This window comes from Prionailurus bengalensis, chromosome B1, assembly GCF_016509475.1.
Source record: "Prionailurus bengalensis isolate Pbe53 chromosome B1, Fcat_Pben_1.1_paternal_pri, whole genome shotgun sequence".
Taxonomy (NCBI): Eukaryota; Metazoa; Chordata; class Mammalia; order Carnivora; family Felidae; genus Prionailurus; species Prionailurus bengalensis.
The window spans coordinates 134,629,836-134,647,665 of NC_057344.1; the positions used below are offsets into that span (position 1 = coordinate 134,629,836).

The window sequence follows — 17,830 nt, forward strand, 5'->3', positions numbered from 1 at the left end:
TCCAGCTATTAAAAATATGTAATCAATGCAATAAGAACAAAATGAGATCATTAAATTCTAGCTGGATGTGTTGCCAATGAAATCTCTGGGACCCTGTTCTCTCTTTGTTAAAAAAAGGAAATCAGGGAGTATTAAAGGGTAGTTAAAGACACAGTAGCACCAAATTAGTATCTTGACTATCAGTGATACACCTAGTAACTATTCAAATAGTTACAGGTTTCAAACAAATCATAAAAATAATTGATTCTAAGTGTTTACTGATAGACTGGACAAGAAATGTGCCCCAGGGAATTCAATTGTGAGAGATGAGAAGGGCAAAGGGTGACTTTTCCAGCTCCCCAGAGGCTAGTGGGGAAAAAAAAGGAGGGTTAAAAAGAGAGCTCTGTGTTGGAGAAGGAACTTTAGGATAAACAAGTTTTGCTAAACACAAGAATCAGTCTGCTTGGGAATGTGGTCTATTCTCTATTACTGGAGATCTTTAAATATGAGCTAATCACAGCCAGTTCTATATATAGTGGGGCTGGTGTGATAGCTTGGCAAACAACAGAGAGCTATATGCTAGACAATTTATTTGATTTGTTGCCTTTTCTAAACTGGTCAAAATTAGATTTGTATTTAATTAATCTAAGGTTTCCTCCAGATATTTGTGCTGCCAGCATTTCCATTGGGGAATGTACATTATACCCTGGTAATTTCCTGGTCTTGACTATCTTGGGAACATGAGAATGTCTGGGCTTTCCTGAGAGAACACATTATTATCTGGTAATCTTAGTGTATCTCAGAGTTTCACAGAAAACCAACCAGCTAACCGTCAAGTCTAGAACTGATTTCAAAAGATCTCTAGGTTGAAGATTAACCAGAGTGAGTTGGGACTTTGAGACTGGTATCCTTATAACCCTTGTACTAGTGAGAACCTATTTCATCCCAAGTATGAATTCGAGATGTCAGTGGACCCGGAATACCATTAGGAAAACAAATACCTCAACATAATTTTTGATTCATCTCTGGGGCTTCCCAATTGCATTTCAATGTTCAGATACTCCACAACAATTTCCAAAATCAAAATATGCCTTTACAGCTCACTATTTTTCATAAACATGATATTCTAAAAGTGTTATCATCACAGGAAGTATACACTAAAACTTAAATCTGCAGAAAGTCCTGGGACATTAAAAAAAAAAAAAGTCCTTTAGTTCATAAAATCCAATACATTTCTGGACTGCTAAGGTTCAAAAACAGTTGTTGTGATGGACCCAACATTGAGCTAGATAAAATTTACTAGGGTTAAAGTAATTATTTATTTTAAATATATTAGAGGAGCTTCTCCATGTGAGAAGTTAGTATGCTAGAATAAGTTCTGAATTAACAGAAAAGTCAACTTGGTTGTAATTTAACTAAAGTTAACTGAGCATGTAACCAGCTAGGAATGTATACTATTCTTTTAAAAATTACTTCCTGAGAAAACTAAAACCAAATAAAATCCTAATAATACTTCCTACAATTAAGAAAGGAGAGTAAATAGTATTAAAATGTATTAGCCCTACTGAATAGAAGGATGCAGAGTTTACTTAAGGAAAATCAACTAATATGTTACATTTGAAATTGACAACACCTATTTTAAAATATAATGAAAAGGGGTTAAAATGGACATACGGAAAAAGAAATCTTCTTGGTTTCCCTCCATGGAAAGCGAAGGACCAATGTGCGAACTCCATTGTGAACCTCAAACACAAGGACACCTTTAGAACAGACTCCAAGCAATATTCCAGTTTGTGACTTTTTCTCAGGGTGCACTCGATGAAAATGAACTCCATATTCTGTCAGCCTTTGACAGACCTGTGGGGACAATACCACACCATAGCAATGCACCTTAGTAAAGGGTGGCATACAGATACAGAAGTTGTACCATCCTAGTTTAACATGGAAAGAACAGTTTTTTCAACAAATGTGCTGAATCAAATAGATATTCACATGCAAGAAAATGAATCTTGACCCTTACTACACCCAGTATATGAAAATTAACCCCAAATGGATCACAGTCCTAAATATAGCAGCTAAAGTGTAAAGCTTAGAAAATCTTTGTGGGTGTGGGTTTGACAGAGATATCTTCAATGGGACATAAAAAACATGAATCTTAGAAGGAAGAATTGGTAAACTGAAAATTTTACTCTTCAAAAGTCAATGATAAAATATAAAGGCAAGCCACCGACTAGGAGATATATATATAAAGCAACTGCATTCAGAATATATTAAAAAACAGGTACTTCTCAGCGATAAGGAGACACTTAACCAGATACAAAAAGGGGCAAAATATTTTATTAGACACTTCAACAAAAAAGATATATGAATGGCAAATAATGAAAAGATGCTCAACATGAAAGTAATTAGGGAAATATAAGTTAAAACCACAATGATATACCATTACTTACCTATTTCAATAGTTAAAGTGTAAAGGACTGAACATACCAAGAATTTTGAGGATGCGGAACAACTAGAAATTTCACACACTGCTGGTAATACTATGAAGTTGGACAACCACCTTAGAACATTTGACAGTTTCTTATAAAGTTAAACATACACTTACCATAGATCCCAGCAACCCTACTACTAGGTTGTTACTCAGAAGAAATATAAACCATATGTTCACATAAAAATGTGTATTTGAAAGTTTATAGCAGCTCTATATCCATCAACTGATGAAAGTGTAGTACAAAGGAAAACTACCCAGCAATAAAAAAAAAAAAAAGGAAAGAAAGAAAAGAAAAAAAACCTTACTGATACACACCATACTATGGATGAATCTCAGAAGTATTATTCTAAGTGAGAAGAGCCAGATACAGAAGACTACATAATATATAATTCTTTTTTTTTTTTTTTCAACGTTTATTTATTTTTGGGACAGAGAGAGACAGAGCATGAACGGGGGAGGGGCAGAGAGAGAGGGAGACACAGAATCGGAAACAGGCTCCAGGCTCTGAGCCATCAGCCCAGAGCCTGACGCGGGGGTCGAACTCACGGACCGCAAGATCGTGACCTGGCTGAAGTCGGACGCTTAACCGACTGCGCCATCCAGGCGCCCAATATATAATTCTTTATATGAAATTCTAGACAAGAAAAAACTATGGTGATAGAAAGCAGATCAGTAGTTGCCAAGGGCTGCGGTGGGGGTGGGGGAAGTGGACTGACTGTAAAGGGACATGAAGACACTTTTTGGTATTGGAAATGAGTTATATCAGGGGTGGGTAAAACCTTTTCTTTGAAGGGCCAGATATGGGGCACCTGCCTGGCTCAGTCCAAAGAGCATATCTTATGATTCTTGATCTCAGGGGTGTGAGTTCAACCCCATCCTGAGTGTAGAGATTACTTAAGTAAATAATTAAAAAAATATAAAGGGCCAGATAATAAATACTTTAGGCTTTTGGGGGAGGCGTCATACGATTTCTGCTGTAACTACTCAACTCTGCTGTTGTAGTGCGAAAGCAGATAGGCAATATGGAAACAAATGAGCATGGCCAAGTTCTGATAAAACTTTATTTACAAAATAAGCAAGCCACAGTTTGCTAATCCTTGTTCTTCATCATGATTATACAGATGGTGGTATATATATATTTCTCAAACTATATATATTTCTCGAAATTTACTGAACACTCAAAAGTTATGAATTTTATTGTATGTCAATTATGCCTCAATAAAGCATATTTGAAGAAAGATAAAAGTTTTTCAAAGGTAATGCAATATATAGCAGAAGTGTAACTTTAGAAAGGTGTATTAATGAGATTTAAAAAACCTCAGGTTAGAAGAAAGATGCTGAAGTTAAAGAGAACAGAGTAACAGTATACATTATTAGGAGTAGGGCAACCTACTGATGCATTATGCACACTACTTACACAGAGAAAGCTAATGCTCAGAAAGGTTAAACAGATTATCCAAGTTCACACAGCTGGTTGAAACAAGAACTCAAGTGCAAGACTCTCTGACTAGAAATTCCCATACAAATTCTTACCACTGTGCTAATCTGCTTTCTACCTTTGCTAATAAAAAATGACAGAATTTGATATTTATGTCCTACAAGTATAAAAATGTAATGACCAAGGGAAAATATAACTATGTAATTTAATGCCTTTAAATGTTGACTCAAACAAAACAAACCACCTTGTCTTTCATACCATAAACTCTAGATTAAAGCTGGTGTAAGTCTGTGAGTGAAACCCTTTCATAGACACTTCTAGGGCTGGGAAACTTGGCTCCCTCCAATAAGGAGCAGCAAATGGAAGGAATACTGTTACACGCTAGGGAGGTGAACCAGGAGAATGTTCTGAAAGTTTCTCTTTTCAACAGAATACTATACTTGCTATTCTTATTGGAAGTTAACATAGTACTATCTTTCCTGATCACAAACGCACTATTTGTCTGAGGTCTCAAAGAAAGCTGGTGGCAGAACTAGAACCATAAGTCAGTTTTTTCTGGCCCCCTTCCATTATGTGAATTATTAGATGTTAGTTGAAAGACCATTTTTAGAAGATATAATTGAGTTTTAAGCCTTTTAAGAAAAAAAAAAACAGTAATTCTAGAATCAATATGAACTCGAATCCTATATCCAGTCAGTCACAAAATTCAGTTGTTACTTTATAATGCTTCTTGATATGTTTATAATGTGTTTTGAGTATAGAATGGAATAAAAGCAAAGAATCCATAGCCAGATAGATATGGGTTCAAATCACTATTTCACCCTACATACCAGCCATCGACTTGGGAACATTACATTTCCTCTTTGAGCTTCAGTTCTCTCTTTTACAAGATAACTAAAATATCATGGTTTTAGTCAGGAATAAGTGACATGAGATAATGAATAGTATCCAGTTATTGGCAAATGAGGTTTTAGATATATGCCCTCCAATATTTCTTGCTTACTTTGAAAAAGATACAAAGTTTATCATTTGTAATCTTACATACTTACCTTTAAAAATTCTAACTCTGTCTCTTTTTCAGAAGCTCCCACATAGGTATTATGTAATTTGGGTAACTCTTCTTTAACATAGGATAAATCAAGTTTCTCCATCACTCTGGGAGGCAAATAATGTTCTAGTCTAAAATAAGACACACCATGAACCTAGAAAAGAAAATTAAAAAAAAATTTTTTTTTTAACATTTATTTATTATTGAGAGATAGAGAGAGACAGAGACACAGAGCATGAGCAGGGGAGGGGTAGAGAGAGGGGGAGACACAGAATCTGAAGCAGGCTCTAGGCTCTAAGCTTTCAGCACAGAGCCCGATGCGGGGCTCAAACTCACAAACTGTTGAGATCATGACCTGAGCCGAAGTTGGTCACCTAACCGACTGAGCCACCCAGGTACCCCAAGAGAATGTTTTTATAAGCAATTCTGTTCGCGTTCTTCGTCCTATCTTAAAGTTCTTGCCTAAACTGAGAGGTAAGACACCAAAAAAAAAAAAAAAAAAATTTTTTTTTTGTTTATTTATATTTTGAGAGAGAGTGAGAAAGAGAGAGAGAGCAGGGAGGTGCAGAGAGTCAGAGATTGAATCTGAAGCTGGTTCTAGGCTCTGAGCTGTCAGCACAGAGCCCAACATGGAGCTCAAACTCGTGATCTGTGAGATCATGACCTGAACCGAAGTCAGACACCCAAAGGATGGAGCCACCCAGGCGTCCTGAGGTAAGACACTTTTATTTAGACTTCTCCCTGAGGAGTTTTAGAGGGAATGCATCAATCTTTGTCTTTCATTGTGAGGTAAAATGATTGAACTGATTAGCAAGCTTAAGGAGACAGACAACAAGGGGCAAATGTTACTACAGTCAGGGTTAATGTTATGAAGGATGCTACTCGAGTGGCAGACTCTTGCCCTTGCTTCCTCTGAGATCCACTTTTTTCTGGAATAATTGGCCATGAACATCTGTTCTCTGCACTGTGAGCTCAGTCAGGTTCTCAGGCTATCGCTGCATGGATCCATGTGGAAGGCAGAAGACCCCTTAGATCTAGATTAGGCTGGTAACCCCTGTGCCTAGTATCTATTAATTAGAAATTGGGAGAAGATATCCTGAAACTGTGAAACAGGAAATTTTACATAGGAGAAAAAAAAAAAAAAAAAAAAGGAAAGCTACAATGTATGATTAAAAAAAAATTTTTTTAATGTTTATTTTTGAGAGAGAGAGACAGAGTGTGAACAGAGGAGGGGCAGAGATAGAGGAAGACACAGAACCGAAGCAGGCTCCAGGCACAGAGTCTGATGTGGGGCTGGAACCCACAAACTGAGATCATGACCTGAGCCGAAGTCAGACACTTAACCGACTGAGCCATCCAGGCGCCCCTATGCTGTATGATTTTATATACAAATGTATGCAGGGAACCTGGTCACTTTGAGGTACCAAACTAGCCTTAAAAATCTCCAGATCTAAATAGCAAACACATGAACTAGGTTCAGTTCTTAATTATGTTGAGGATAAAAGTATTAATAAAAAGGTGGCCCTGGAGAAAAGCAAATCCTACCTCTGGTTGATAATCTCCATACTCAGCCTGGAGAGCCAAGGATGCCAGCAATAAAGAAGTCTCATCATCACAGTGCACCCTCTCCTCCAAGATATCCTTTCGGAGCTGAAGATAATACTGATGACAGGTCAGAGTATGTCTAGAACAACAAATGCATGCAGAAAACATGTAAACTTTATCTTGAATCTAAGGTGGTTTTTATTATTGGCCTATAAATTTAGTTCCCAAGATGGTTTATTATTAAGCTTTTTAAAAAAATGTTTATTTATTTATTTGGGGACAGAGAGAGAGAGAGAGAGAGTGTGTGCATGAGCAGGTGAAGGGCAGAGAGACAGGGAGAGAGAGAATCCCAAGCAGGCTGTGCTGTGAGCATGGAGCCCAACAAGGGGCTCGATCTCATGACCATAAGATCATGACCCGAGCCAAAATCAAGAGCCAGACGCTTAACTAACTGAGACACCCAGGTGCCCCTATTATTTAGCTTTTAAGGCACAAGAATTTAATAAACTATGTTAAAGGAAACATTCCTTTTATGATAACAACATTATCATTGGTCAGAATCAAATAATTCAGTAGAAGTAAACTAAATGGTCAAAAGACTAGGCACCAAAAAGAGAAAGACAGAAACTCTTGTGTGTGTACTCACTGTATGAGAGTAACATCATCCATGAAAAATTTAATCCGGAAAAACAAAGTAAAATTAACAGTGGCTTTGCTCTTTTTCTTTGGTTCTTCTTTCCATCCCTCTGGGGCCACTTTGGTTAATTTTAAATCAGGATCAACAAAGAAATATTCATTATCTAAAACAGAAAGAGAAAACATTCAGATATAATAAAATACTTTAATGTTTACTTCTGATTCCGTCAGGTTTTTTTTTTCTTTTTTATCAGACTTGCACGAGACAGTTTCACACGAGAATAAAACTGGATTTCTAAGGAGTACGGCAAGGAACTCTGAAGCACTCCATGTGGATGGGGGCAAGATGCTAGGGCTCTGTCTTGGAAGAATGAGGGCTCTATGGGCAGACTGAACTGGATTCAATACCACTACATCATTTACTATCTGCGGGACACTCAATAAATTATTTAACCTTTCTAGACATCAATTTTCTTGTCTGTAAAATCAGGATAGTGCAAATTCCTGCTTTCTAGCATTGCTGTAGGGAACAAATGACCTAACGTATATAAACCACTTGGTAAAACACGTGGCATATGGTAGGCATTCAATAAATATTAGCTATTATTTATTATTATTGAGCTTCCAACCGAAACCTAGGAGAAACAATACTCATCATTTTATTTCTATTTTTAATTCATTTAAATATTATTGATTTTCCAAGTAAAAATTATTCAATAAAATCTGACTTGTCCAGAATGTTTAAGAAATTAATGTATTATAAATAGAAATTCTGGTTAATTATTCATGTGAATGGTGTCACCTGATTAGTCCAAAATTACAACCAGTAAAGTGACAGAACATTAGTAGGCACTAATTGAATATTTATTGGATGACTCTACCAAGTGAATTATTAGTTTTTAAGAAACAAGAATTCAAAAACTAAGTTGAAGAAAACATTTCTTTTGTGACAAAGAAGACATTATCCTGATCTTGTAGGGTTTCAGGATAATTTGATCCTTAATTGTAATTTATAGTACTCTGTTGTCTAAGCTAAGTGAAATTTTGAGGTAAATAGGAATATAAAATATTAAAGAGTGACTTATAAATATAATGATTTATTAAAGAAGCATTTATTAAAGCCCAACTCCAAAGCAAGCAGCAGCTATGGAAATTCGAACTGATAAATAGGAATGGTTTCTTTTTAAAAAAATTTTTTTTTAAATTAAGTTTATTTATTTTGAGAAACACAGACAGTGTGAGTGGGGGAGGGGCAGAGAGAGCGAGAGCGAGAGCGAGAGCGAGAGCGAGAGCGAGAGAGAGAGAGAGAGAGAGAGAATTCCAAGCAGGCTCTGCACCATCAGTGCAGAGCAGGATGAGGGGCTCGAACCCATGAAACTGTGAGATCATGACCTGAGCCAAAACCAAGAGTTGGATGCTTAACCGAATGAGCTACCCAGGCACCCCTAAATGTTTTATTTTTTGAGAGAGAGAGAGTGCAAGCAGGGGAGGAGCAGAGGGGGCGCCGCGGGGACAGAGGATCCAAAGCAGGCTCCATACTGATAGCAGCGAGCCCTACTGTGGGGCTTGAACTCATGAACTGTGAGATCACAACCTGAGCCGAAGCTGGATGCTCAAGACTGAGCCATCCAGGCGACCCAATAGGAGTGGTTTCTACTGAAGCTGTGCTCTGAGCCCACTGTGAATGTTTCAAAGTTCAGTGCACATAAAGCTTAAAAAAATATGTAAAATGACTCATTTGCAGTCATGTACTGAAAACATTTAAAAAAGACACTGTATATTTCTTTTTGGGTAGTAGGCTGAAGAAGTTGATGTGAGTGGGGATTCAGAAACAGGATCCTGCTATATATTCAAATTCAGATTAGCAGGATACTTAATTTCTAGAGTACATATGTAGGCAATTGACATATATAATGGTCCCCAAAACAGAATAATTAAAATCCACTTTTGTATACTGAGAGCTAAAGGAAAATCTTCATGGTCAGGTATAGAAGACACTACAAGACACAGCTATTAAAACAGTGAACCTAATTAGGAGAAGGGAGTTCCTAACTCCACTTCTCAATGCTGACATGTTCATGTAGTTAATATTTCCCAAAACAAGTTGGGCAATAACAGGTATGGAAGTCAGCTTGTTGCCAAGTTTCTATACTACACCCTGAACTTAAAATATCTTGGTACCTCTGAGGGTAGCTAAAGCAAACAAATGATGTTCCACTAAGCCAATGTGGGCCACAACCATATCAAACACATCTTTACATATAGTTTTGGTATCACAAGTCAGTTCCAGTCTCTGCCCACTCAGAAGCATTATGTTTACTTTTCTTCGGTTATCTTCATTCTTCCCTTTCTTGGTCTACAATTGAAAAAAAAAAAAAAAAGGAAGGACATCTATTAAAATGAATATTATAAGAATTTTAACTGTTTTTTAAAACAGTCATTACGGAAAATACTAAGAGTGACACAAATTGGTTTTATTACTTACAAGGATAGATCGTGGCAAATCCAAAGATATAAAGGGTTCAATCGTCATTTTCACAAACTCGGGGCCAAAGAAATTCTGCAAATCACATAGGTAGAATGAACAGTATTTACCATTTACTCTAGTGCTTTCCTTAAAGGGAAAATAATACAATAATAATATAAACAGAAGTTCTTCCTCAGTTTCATCTTCGACGTGATGTCAAATGTAAAGCCTTGCTTCATACTGTTTTATAAGTTTTTCTTTTTTTGGCCTTTAGATAAACTCAGATGCTCAAACACAGTGGTAGTCTTAATTACCGATGTAATACAGTTATCAAGTTCATGATAAGGATTCGGTTTAGTACTGCTAATGTGTCAAGTGATTGAACACAGTTTCATTTGTTTCAGAGAGTGATATTTAAGGTATTCTAAAACAAATCACAGTTAAAGGACAACATGTACTTTGTAATTACAAAATATACATATCTATTCGTAATCATGTTTTTGGAACACTGTGACACTGTGTCTTTTTTCTTTTTGTCTAAATAGTGACAACTAGGGATATTAAGGCATCAGTCTTTGTCCCCAACTGCTGCCTCTACTGAGAAAACATTGTCTCAGAAGATGGGGGAGATGGGGGAGACAAAAGTGGAGTCCACACACTGCATTTACTGCTTTTTAATCTAGTCTTTTCCTTTACCTCTTGTATATCTAGAAGTTTTGCCAAGAGTGGATAACTGGTTGAGGAAATAACTTAAACTCTAGATGGGAGCAGGATTCAGAATAGACTGAAAGCTTATGTCCAAATGGACAAGGGCTATCTTGAGGCCAAAGACAACAGGTGGTGTGTGTGCATGCGTGTGTGCTTGCGTTAATGCACATGCATGTGTTTGCACTAATGAAGGTTACCAGAGTTTTATTGTTTTTTTTTTTTTTTTTTTTTTTGGTTTCTTCTTTGGCTTCATGGTGTGGGAATTCTATCCAATTAACCAAGTGTGGAACATGTGACAGATACCATTTAAGTAAAACTTTAACATTAAGTGCCTGTTAATACTCAACGAACCAATTGGTAGGCCACATTTTAAACGAGAATAGAAAAAGAGCAGAAAAGATGAAAATAGTCTGCTGTGGGAAACACAGAATCTAATACAGATCAACTAAGGCAACAGTATATAAACAAGTTAAAGTGTGTCTGTACCAAAAGTAACAGAAAAAAATTAAAGGGAAAGAATACCATTTATGAATCTCTAGTAAGCCACAGTTCTGCATTAGAACTGTGCATACACACACACACACACACACACACATATATGTATATATATATATGTGTGTGTGTGTGTGTATGTGCTCTTTATGCTCTATATATGCATATATATGTATATATATATATATATATATATATATATATATATATATATACATATATATGCTCTTTATGCTTTATGCATGCCTTTAATTATTGGAGACCCAACTAAATTGTACAATATTCTGCCTAGTGCTTACTTTTGACAAAGGTATTGGTTCTAATCATAAATTGATGAGACCTCATTGAGTTTCTTCCTTTCAGCTTAAAATAAATTCAGTTATGTTTTATTAGAATCTAATAACTTTAAAATTGGACAATATCTTATAAAGTATGACCCAATTCCACATTCTAAAAATTAGCATGAGTAAGGCACAAACTGGTTTAAAAATTGACCTAAAGTCATTTAACAGCATTATTAGCAATAGAAACCAAGTCTTCGAATGTGTGGTTCAATGCAATTTTTACCCAATACTATTTCTTCTCCTTAGAAAACTATGACAAATTTGAATTCTCTCAACTCTAGGGCATACAAATGTGCTTTTAAGACAATTCTTTGAAACAAGCAACAAAAAACAAAACAGAATGGGGTAACACACTTTGTGCAGAGCTAAAGAGAAAAAATCCACTCTAGATTTTATTACTTTTACTACTATTTATTTCATGTTTGAAGAGTTATTTGTGAAGGAACAATACAAAAAAAGATACTGCCTCACCTATCAAATTTATGATGATAAAAAAATGACAGTATCCAGAGTAGGTAAGAATATCGCGAAAAGGCATGATCACAGGAAGCATAAATTGGTACAAACTTTTTGAGGGGCAATTCGACAATACATATCAAATGTCCTAAAAGGTGTTGGCCTTTGACTTGGCAATTCTATTTGGAGGAAATTACGTGCAAAGATTTAGCTAAAGGGATGTTCATCAGAGCGTTGCTTACAATAGCAACAACAATAAATTAGAAATATTTTTCATGTCCAATAACTGGAAACTGATTGAAGAAATCACCGTATATGATAAAGGCACATAATGGAGTATTTTACAACCATTAACAATAATATTATAGAAAATGTTAAATGTTCAAGATATTTTACATGAGAGAATTGTTCATTTTGAGCTTATGTTTATAAAATTATATAGGACATATGTTGAAAGAAAATATAAACTAACTGAACATTTAAAAAATCCTCCACTGATACAAGATGCAGATTTGTTCCTTTTGTCTTTGAATATTGTAATATAAAGATATGATACTTGGAGCTAATGTGGTCATCTTTTGACTACAAAATAAATTGCTATCAAAATTCTGAAAATGGCAGAGCGGAAAGGTTGAATGCACTTGATAACATTCTTGAGCTTCTGAACCAACATTTAGTTCTCGGTTCCTGATCTTGGTTTGTGGGATAATAAATTTCTTAATATTAAAAGATAATCTCCTACATTGCTGAATAAATCTAGGTGACTTTAAGGATCATGAATATACTTTAAAAATACACAGTTATTATAAATCCATTTAATGTTATTCTAAAAATGAAATCATGAAAACAGCTAAATATTTAATATCAACCAATATGATATTTAACACTAATAGATTAATATGGGATTTCAATTTCATCTACAGGCAACTTTAGGACACCTATAGAATTTAAAAAGTACTTTGCATAATATTTCCCTGTGAGACCAAGTTTATTTTTTTATTTTTTTTCCATAAATAAATTTTATTTATTTATTTATTTATTTTTATTTTTTTAAATGAAATTTATTGTCAAATTGATTTCCATACAACACCCAGTGCTCATCCCAAAAAATGCCCTCTTAAATACCCATCACCCACCCACCACTCCCTCCCACCCCTCATCAACCCTCAGTTTGTTCTCAATTTTTAAGAGCCTGTGAGACCAAGTTTAAATGCAGTAATCTGAGAATTAACTTACCCTCAGTTTTCTTTGGGTCATGGCTGTTTCAAGGGCCATTTCTCTTAAGGGATCCCTGCTGATGTCAAGCATAGAGGCTTTGATTGTGTCTCCTGGATACAGGCTCAACCGAGACTGTCTAAGGGCCATTCTGGCTTGCAGCTGCATCATTTCTTCTTCTTGCCGTTTTAGCATAATCTCTTGATTAATTAAGTTGCCTTCAAGGGGTGTTTCATATTGTCTACTATATAGAAAAGAGAAAAGGGTTGGGAAGAAAATAATTATTTTAAGTCTAATCAAGAAAAAAAAAAACATGTTAAGTAAGATATCAAGAATTTACACAGATTTTATTTTGTCATCTCAGAAGAACCCGTGCAGTAACATTTCAATCCTACTTTTTTAATGTATCGATATAGTATGCTGTCCCATTTTCACTGGGTAGATCTATATGTTCCACCTCTTCTCTGAACATTCTAGCATCCTCTGAACACTGCTTCCACTGCGATTCTCTTCAGATGGGGCTGTTTTATTCTTAGAGTCCTGTATGTACCACTGGGCCTGGAGATGGGATAGAGATTCCCCTTAATTCTTGTATCAGCTTCCTGACCCTTGTTGACCTACAATAGCCCCCAGCCTCCCTGAAGTACATGCTATGAAATCACTCAATCCACTGCTCTTCTTTGCTGTAGATATTTATTGTCCTATTGATCAACACTCCCTTATTCATTAAAGATTTAAGTGCCTGACTCAGTCCTCTTCTCCACCAGTGCTCCTGTCATCATTTAAGGTGGTGTCACATAGACTGAGAAGTCCTCCAGCACTCTGGCCTCCTCCACTTCTGCCAGCCATCTACTTCCAGGGTCATGCTGCCTATAAACAATAACTGTCTATTTCTATCCTCCAATGACCTCTCCATATAATCCCTTCTTTTTTTGTCTTTTTTCTTTTTCTTTTTAGCTCACTACTTCGAATACCCTTCTTCAAATAATTCATTGACTCCATCACTTTCTGTTATCTCTTTGCCCTTATCCTGCTTGAATTCCAAAGCCCATTATTAAAATCACCCCTTTGCAAACAATCTCAACTCTCCTGAAACTGCAGAACCATGCTGACTGATCTCATTGGGCTCTCAGCACTGCCTGGTAACTCATTTTCTTAGAGAACTATTTTATATCTTCTTCCTTCCCTTTTCTTTTCAAAGCTCAAATACTCTCTCCTTCTCTACTGATGACCTTTCCCCAGTTGTCTTGGTGAAATAAGAAGCAATCAGGAAATAACTTCCTCATCCTTCTACCACCAAACTTTCCACATCTACGTCCATGTATTCTGCCTTCTCTTCTGTTACAACAATGGATCTCCTGCACACTCACATGGGCCCAATACCTCTACTGTGCATAAAATTCCACCCCCTCTCCTACTCAAAGACGTTGCTCCTGCAATTATCCCCTCACATGCATTGTACACTATGTTATTTTCATTAGTATACAAAAATGATATACTATTTCCAACTCAGAACAGAAAATCCTCCTTTGGTTCTACAACCCCTTTTGGACTCTATCCCATTTTTTTTCCTGCTGTCTTTTAGAGTAAATCTCTTCAAATTATTTAAGCTTTATCTCTACTTCATCTCCCAGTCTCTTAGACTCAAACCAATGGTTTTAGTCCCTACTATTCCACCGAAGCTGTTCACAAAAATGACTGACCTCTGCTGTCAAAGCCAAAAGATAGTTATCAATTTTCATTTTACTTGACTTCTAAGTGCCAAAAGATATAGTTGCTTAGTCCTTCCAATTCTTAAGACATTTCCCATTGGGAAGTCCATGCTCTTTTTATTCTCCTTCTACTTTAGTGGCTCTTCCTCCTTAGTCTCTTTTGCTGGCGCCTCCCTCGTTTATAATCTAGTGTTAGACTACAACAGCCCTCAGTCCTCCAGATTTTCCAAGTCTCCATATATACTCCATACCTACATGATCTCATCTAATTACATGGCCTTAATTACTTTATATTTTCCTATAACCCAGTCTCTCCTCTGAATTCCAATTCTATTTGCCTACGTGAGTGTTTTACTTGGATGTTAATATCCATCCTTAGGTTAATATGTCTCAAACCAGATTCTTGATATTTTTCCCCCATGTCGAACCTTTTTTCAAACTGGTTGCTTACAACACAACTGGGAATCATTCTTGATTCCTCTATCTTGCAAATCCCATGTCCAATTGAGTAGCAAATCCTATAGGCAGAACCTTGAAAATATCTATATCTGAGTCTTCTCTATCACCAACATACTAGTCTGTGCTGTATCCATCCAAATGTACTACTATCACTGCCTAACTGGTCTCTTGCTCTAATCTGTTCTTCACAGAACAAAACAGAGTAATCCCATTAAAATGTAAATTAGATCTAGGTTTTCAAGCCATCCAATGGCATCCCATTAAACTTAGAATAACATCTAAAATACTCACCTAAGTTTCTGAGGTCTGACATGATTTGGGTCCTGGTTACCACCCACTCTGCCCCCTTCACTCATCCTGCTGCACCCACACTGTCCTTCCTGTATTCCTCTAATAGTCTAACATGCAACACATCTCCCATACCTCTGCTTCCTCAAGGCCTCTAACTTTTGTAATTTCTTTTGTCTGGAAGGAACCCTCTGCCTCCTGATATCTGCATAGTTCACACTGTCCCTTAAAATAGTTTTCTCTTCAAATGTAACCCTTTGGAGAGGACTTCTCTACTTGCCCAACCTATGTAAAACAGAACTTGGACATCACACCCCTGCACTCTCTATCCTTTTAGCCTGCCTTCTCTTTTTTTTTTTTTTTTTTAATGAATTTTTTAATGAAAAAAAATTTTATTATTGGGGCACCTGGGTGGCTCAGTGGTTAAGCATTCAACTGTTGATTTCGGCAGAGGTCATGATCTCATGGCTGTGAGATGGAGTCCCACGTGTCAGGCTCATGCTGGGTGTTGGAGCTACTTAAAATTCTCTTTCTTCCTCCCTTTGCCCCTCCCCCGCTTGCACGTATCTGCTCTCCCTTAAACAGTTTTTTAAATTATAAAAGTGTAGTTGATATACAGTGGTTTATTAGTTTCAGGTGAACAACATAGTGATGTGACAATTCTATATTATTCAATCTTACCACATTAAGTGTCATCACCATACAACATTATTACAATATTCCTAAGTATATTCCCAATGCTGTATTTTTCATTTCTGTGACTTATTTATTTTATAACTGGAAGACCATACCTTTTAATCCTCTTTATCTAATCCTACTTCATCCCTTCCCACTTTGGCAATTAACAGTTTGTTGATTAGTAAGTCTGTTTGTGTTTGTTCATTTGTTTTGATTTTTAGATTCCATATATAAGTGAAATCATATGGTATCTGTCTTTCTCTTAATTCTCTCAGCATAATACCCTCTAGGTCCATCCATGTTGTTGCAAATGGCAAGATCTCATTCTCTTTTATGGCTGAGTAATATTTCAGTGTGTGTGTGTGTGTGTGTGTGTGTGTATGAGAGATAGAGAGAGAGAGTGTCTGTGTTTTCTTTACCTATTCATCTACTGATGGGCACTTGGGTTGCTTCCATCTTGGCTATTATAAATAATGTTGCAATAAACATACAGGTGCATATATGTTTTTAAATTTGATATTTTAATTTTCTTTGGGTACATATCCACTAGTGGAATTATTGAATCATATGATAGTTCCTTTTTAATTTTTTGAGGAACCTCCACACTGTTTTCCACAGTGGTTGCACCATTTTACATTCTTAGCAACTGTGCCTGAGGATTCCTTTTTCTCTATATCCTCGCCAATGCTTGTTTCTTATCTTTTTGATTTTAGCCATTCTAACAGGTATGAGATGATATGCACTGTGGTTTTTAAATTGGATTATTTGGCTTTTTGGGGGGGGAGGGTTGAGTTGTATAATTTCTTTATATTTTAGCTATGATCCCTTATCAGATATTTTCATATAAATATTTTCTCCCATTCAATAGGTTGACTTTTCATTTTGTTTATGGTTTCCTTCTATGTGCACTCTCTATCCCCTTAGCATGCTTTATTTTTCTTCAAAGCACCATCATTATCTGATTTTTTTTTTTTATGGTCTTGTTCATGGTTTTATCTCCAGTACCTAAAAGTTGCTAGTACATGGTACGTTCACAGGAATCATTTCTTGAGCAAATGACAGAATATAATATTATGGCTCTCTCACTTAAGGGGGTCAAGTATAATAATAAGAATTTGAATCTAGACATTTTAACTCACACCTGTTATTTTCATCAACTATATTGGCCTTCTTGTTCAAATTATTTTATACCACAGCTACAAACAGGTAGCCAAAATGACTAATTATCATTTAATCTCTCTCAACACAGTATCTGGTTGAAGTTTCTATAAAGGCTAAAAAGTTTGAGACCAAAAAAAAAAAAAACAAAAAAAAACAAAACCAAAAACAACAACAAAAAACCCAAAATAAAACAAAAATAAAGACAAAGCAAACAAAAGAACAAAACTAAGAAAATCTGGATCATCTAGGAATGAATAAACAGGTTGTTTTAAGTCAGAAAAACAGGCTACCTTGTCAAGCAAATAGGTTCAGAAGCCATGGGAATTGTACTACGTATAAACTGAACTTTGTAAGTTAACACAGAAAAAACTTAGAGATGTTCTTTGGAAAATAGCTTTGAATATCCTTTTTGGTCACTGAAAGGCACTTTTGATAACTCAGAATCAAAAAATTACTCATTCTGCTGCATCTGACTCATAGTTTCCTGTTAATTTCCCCCCACCCTTTACGATACAAATCAATAGACTGCCTGGATCTGTTTTTCCATTTAATTCTAGCTAAAGGGAATGGAAATTTTTATAAAGAAGCATGCAACATGTCAAAATACAACACTATTTATAGATCTCACAAATATATGACCTAAAGAACAAAACAGGACCTCCTAATTGTGTGCCAGCACGCTAAGGATGTTATCAGAAACCTTTGTATACATT

The 17,830-nt window shown here is 36.0% G+C and overlaps 1 protein-coding gene across 13 annotated transcripts in view; it reads right to left on the bottom strand.

Moving 5' to 3' along the window:
• Window positions 1–17,830, bottom strand: part of PTPN13 (protein tyrosine phosphatase non-receptor type 13) — a 227,929-nt gene that overhangs the window by 66,844 nt on the left and 143,255 nt on the right. For 11 of the 13 annotated variants that reach the window (XM_043572251.1, XM_043572248.1, XM_043572246.1 and 8 more), the window contains 7 exons: window positions 12,841–13,063; window positions 9,623–9,697; window positions 9,319–9,493; window positions 7,148–7,301; window positions 6,502–6,640; window positions 4,958–5,110; window positions 1,654–1,836 (listed from right to left, as the gene is read on the bottom strand). In XM_043572251.1, the coding sequence (XP_043428186.1) occupies window positions 1,654–1,836; window positions 4,958–5,110; window positions 6,502–6,640; window positions 7,148–7,301; window positions 9,319–9,493; window positions 9,623–9,697; window positions 12,841–13,063 (1,102 nt within the window). The remainder of the gene's footprint in view (window positions 1–1,653; window positions 1,837–4,957; window positions 5,111–6,501; window positions 6,641–7,147; window positions 7,302–9,318; window positions 9,494–9,622; window positions 9,698–12,840; window positions 13,064–17,830) is intronic. The other 2 variants (XM_043572243.1, XM_043572242.1) reach the window with 1 other exon arrangement.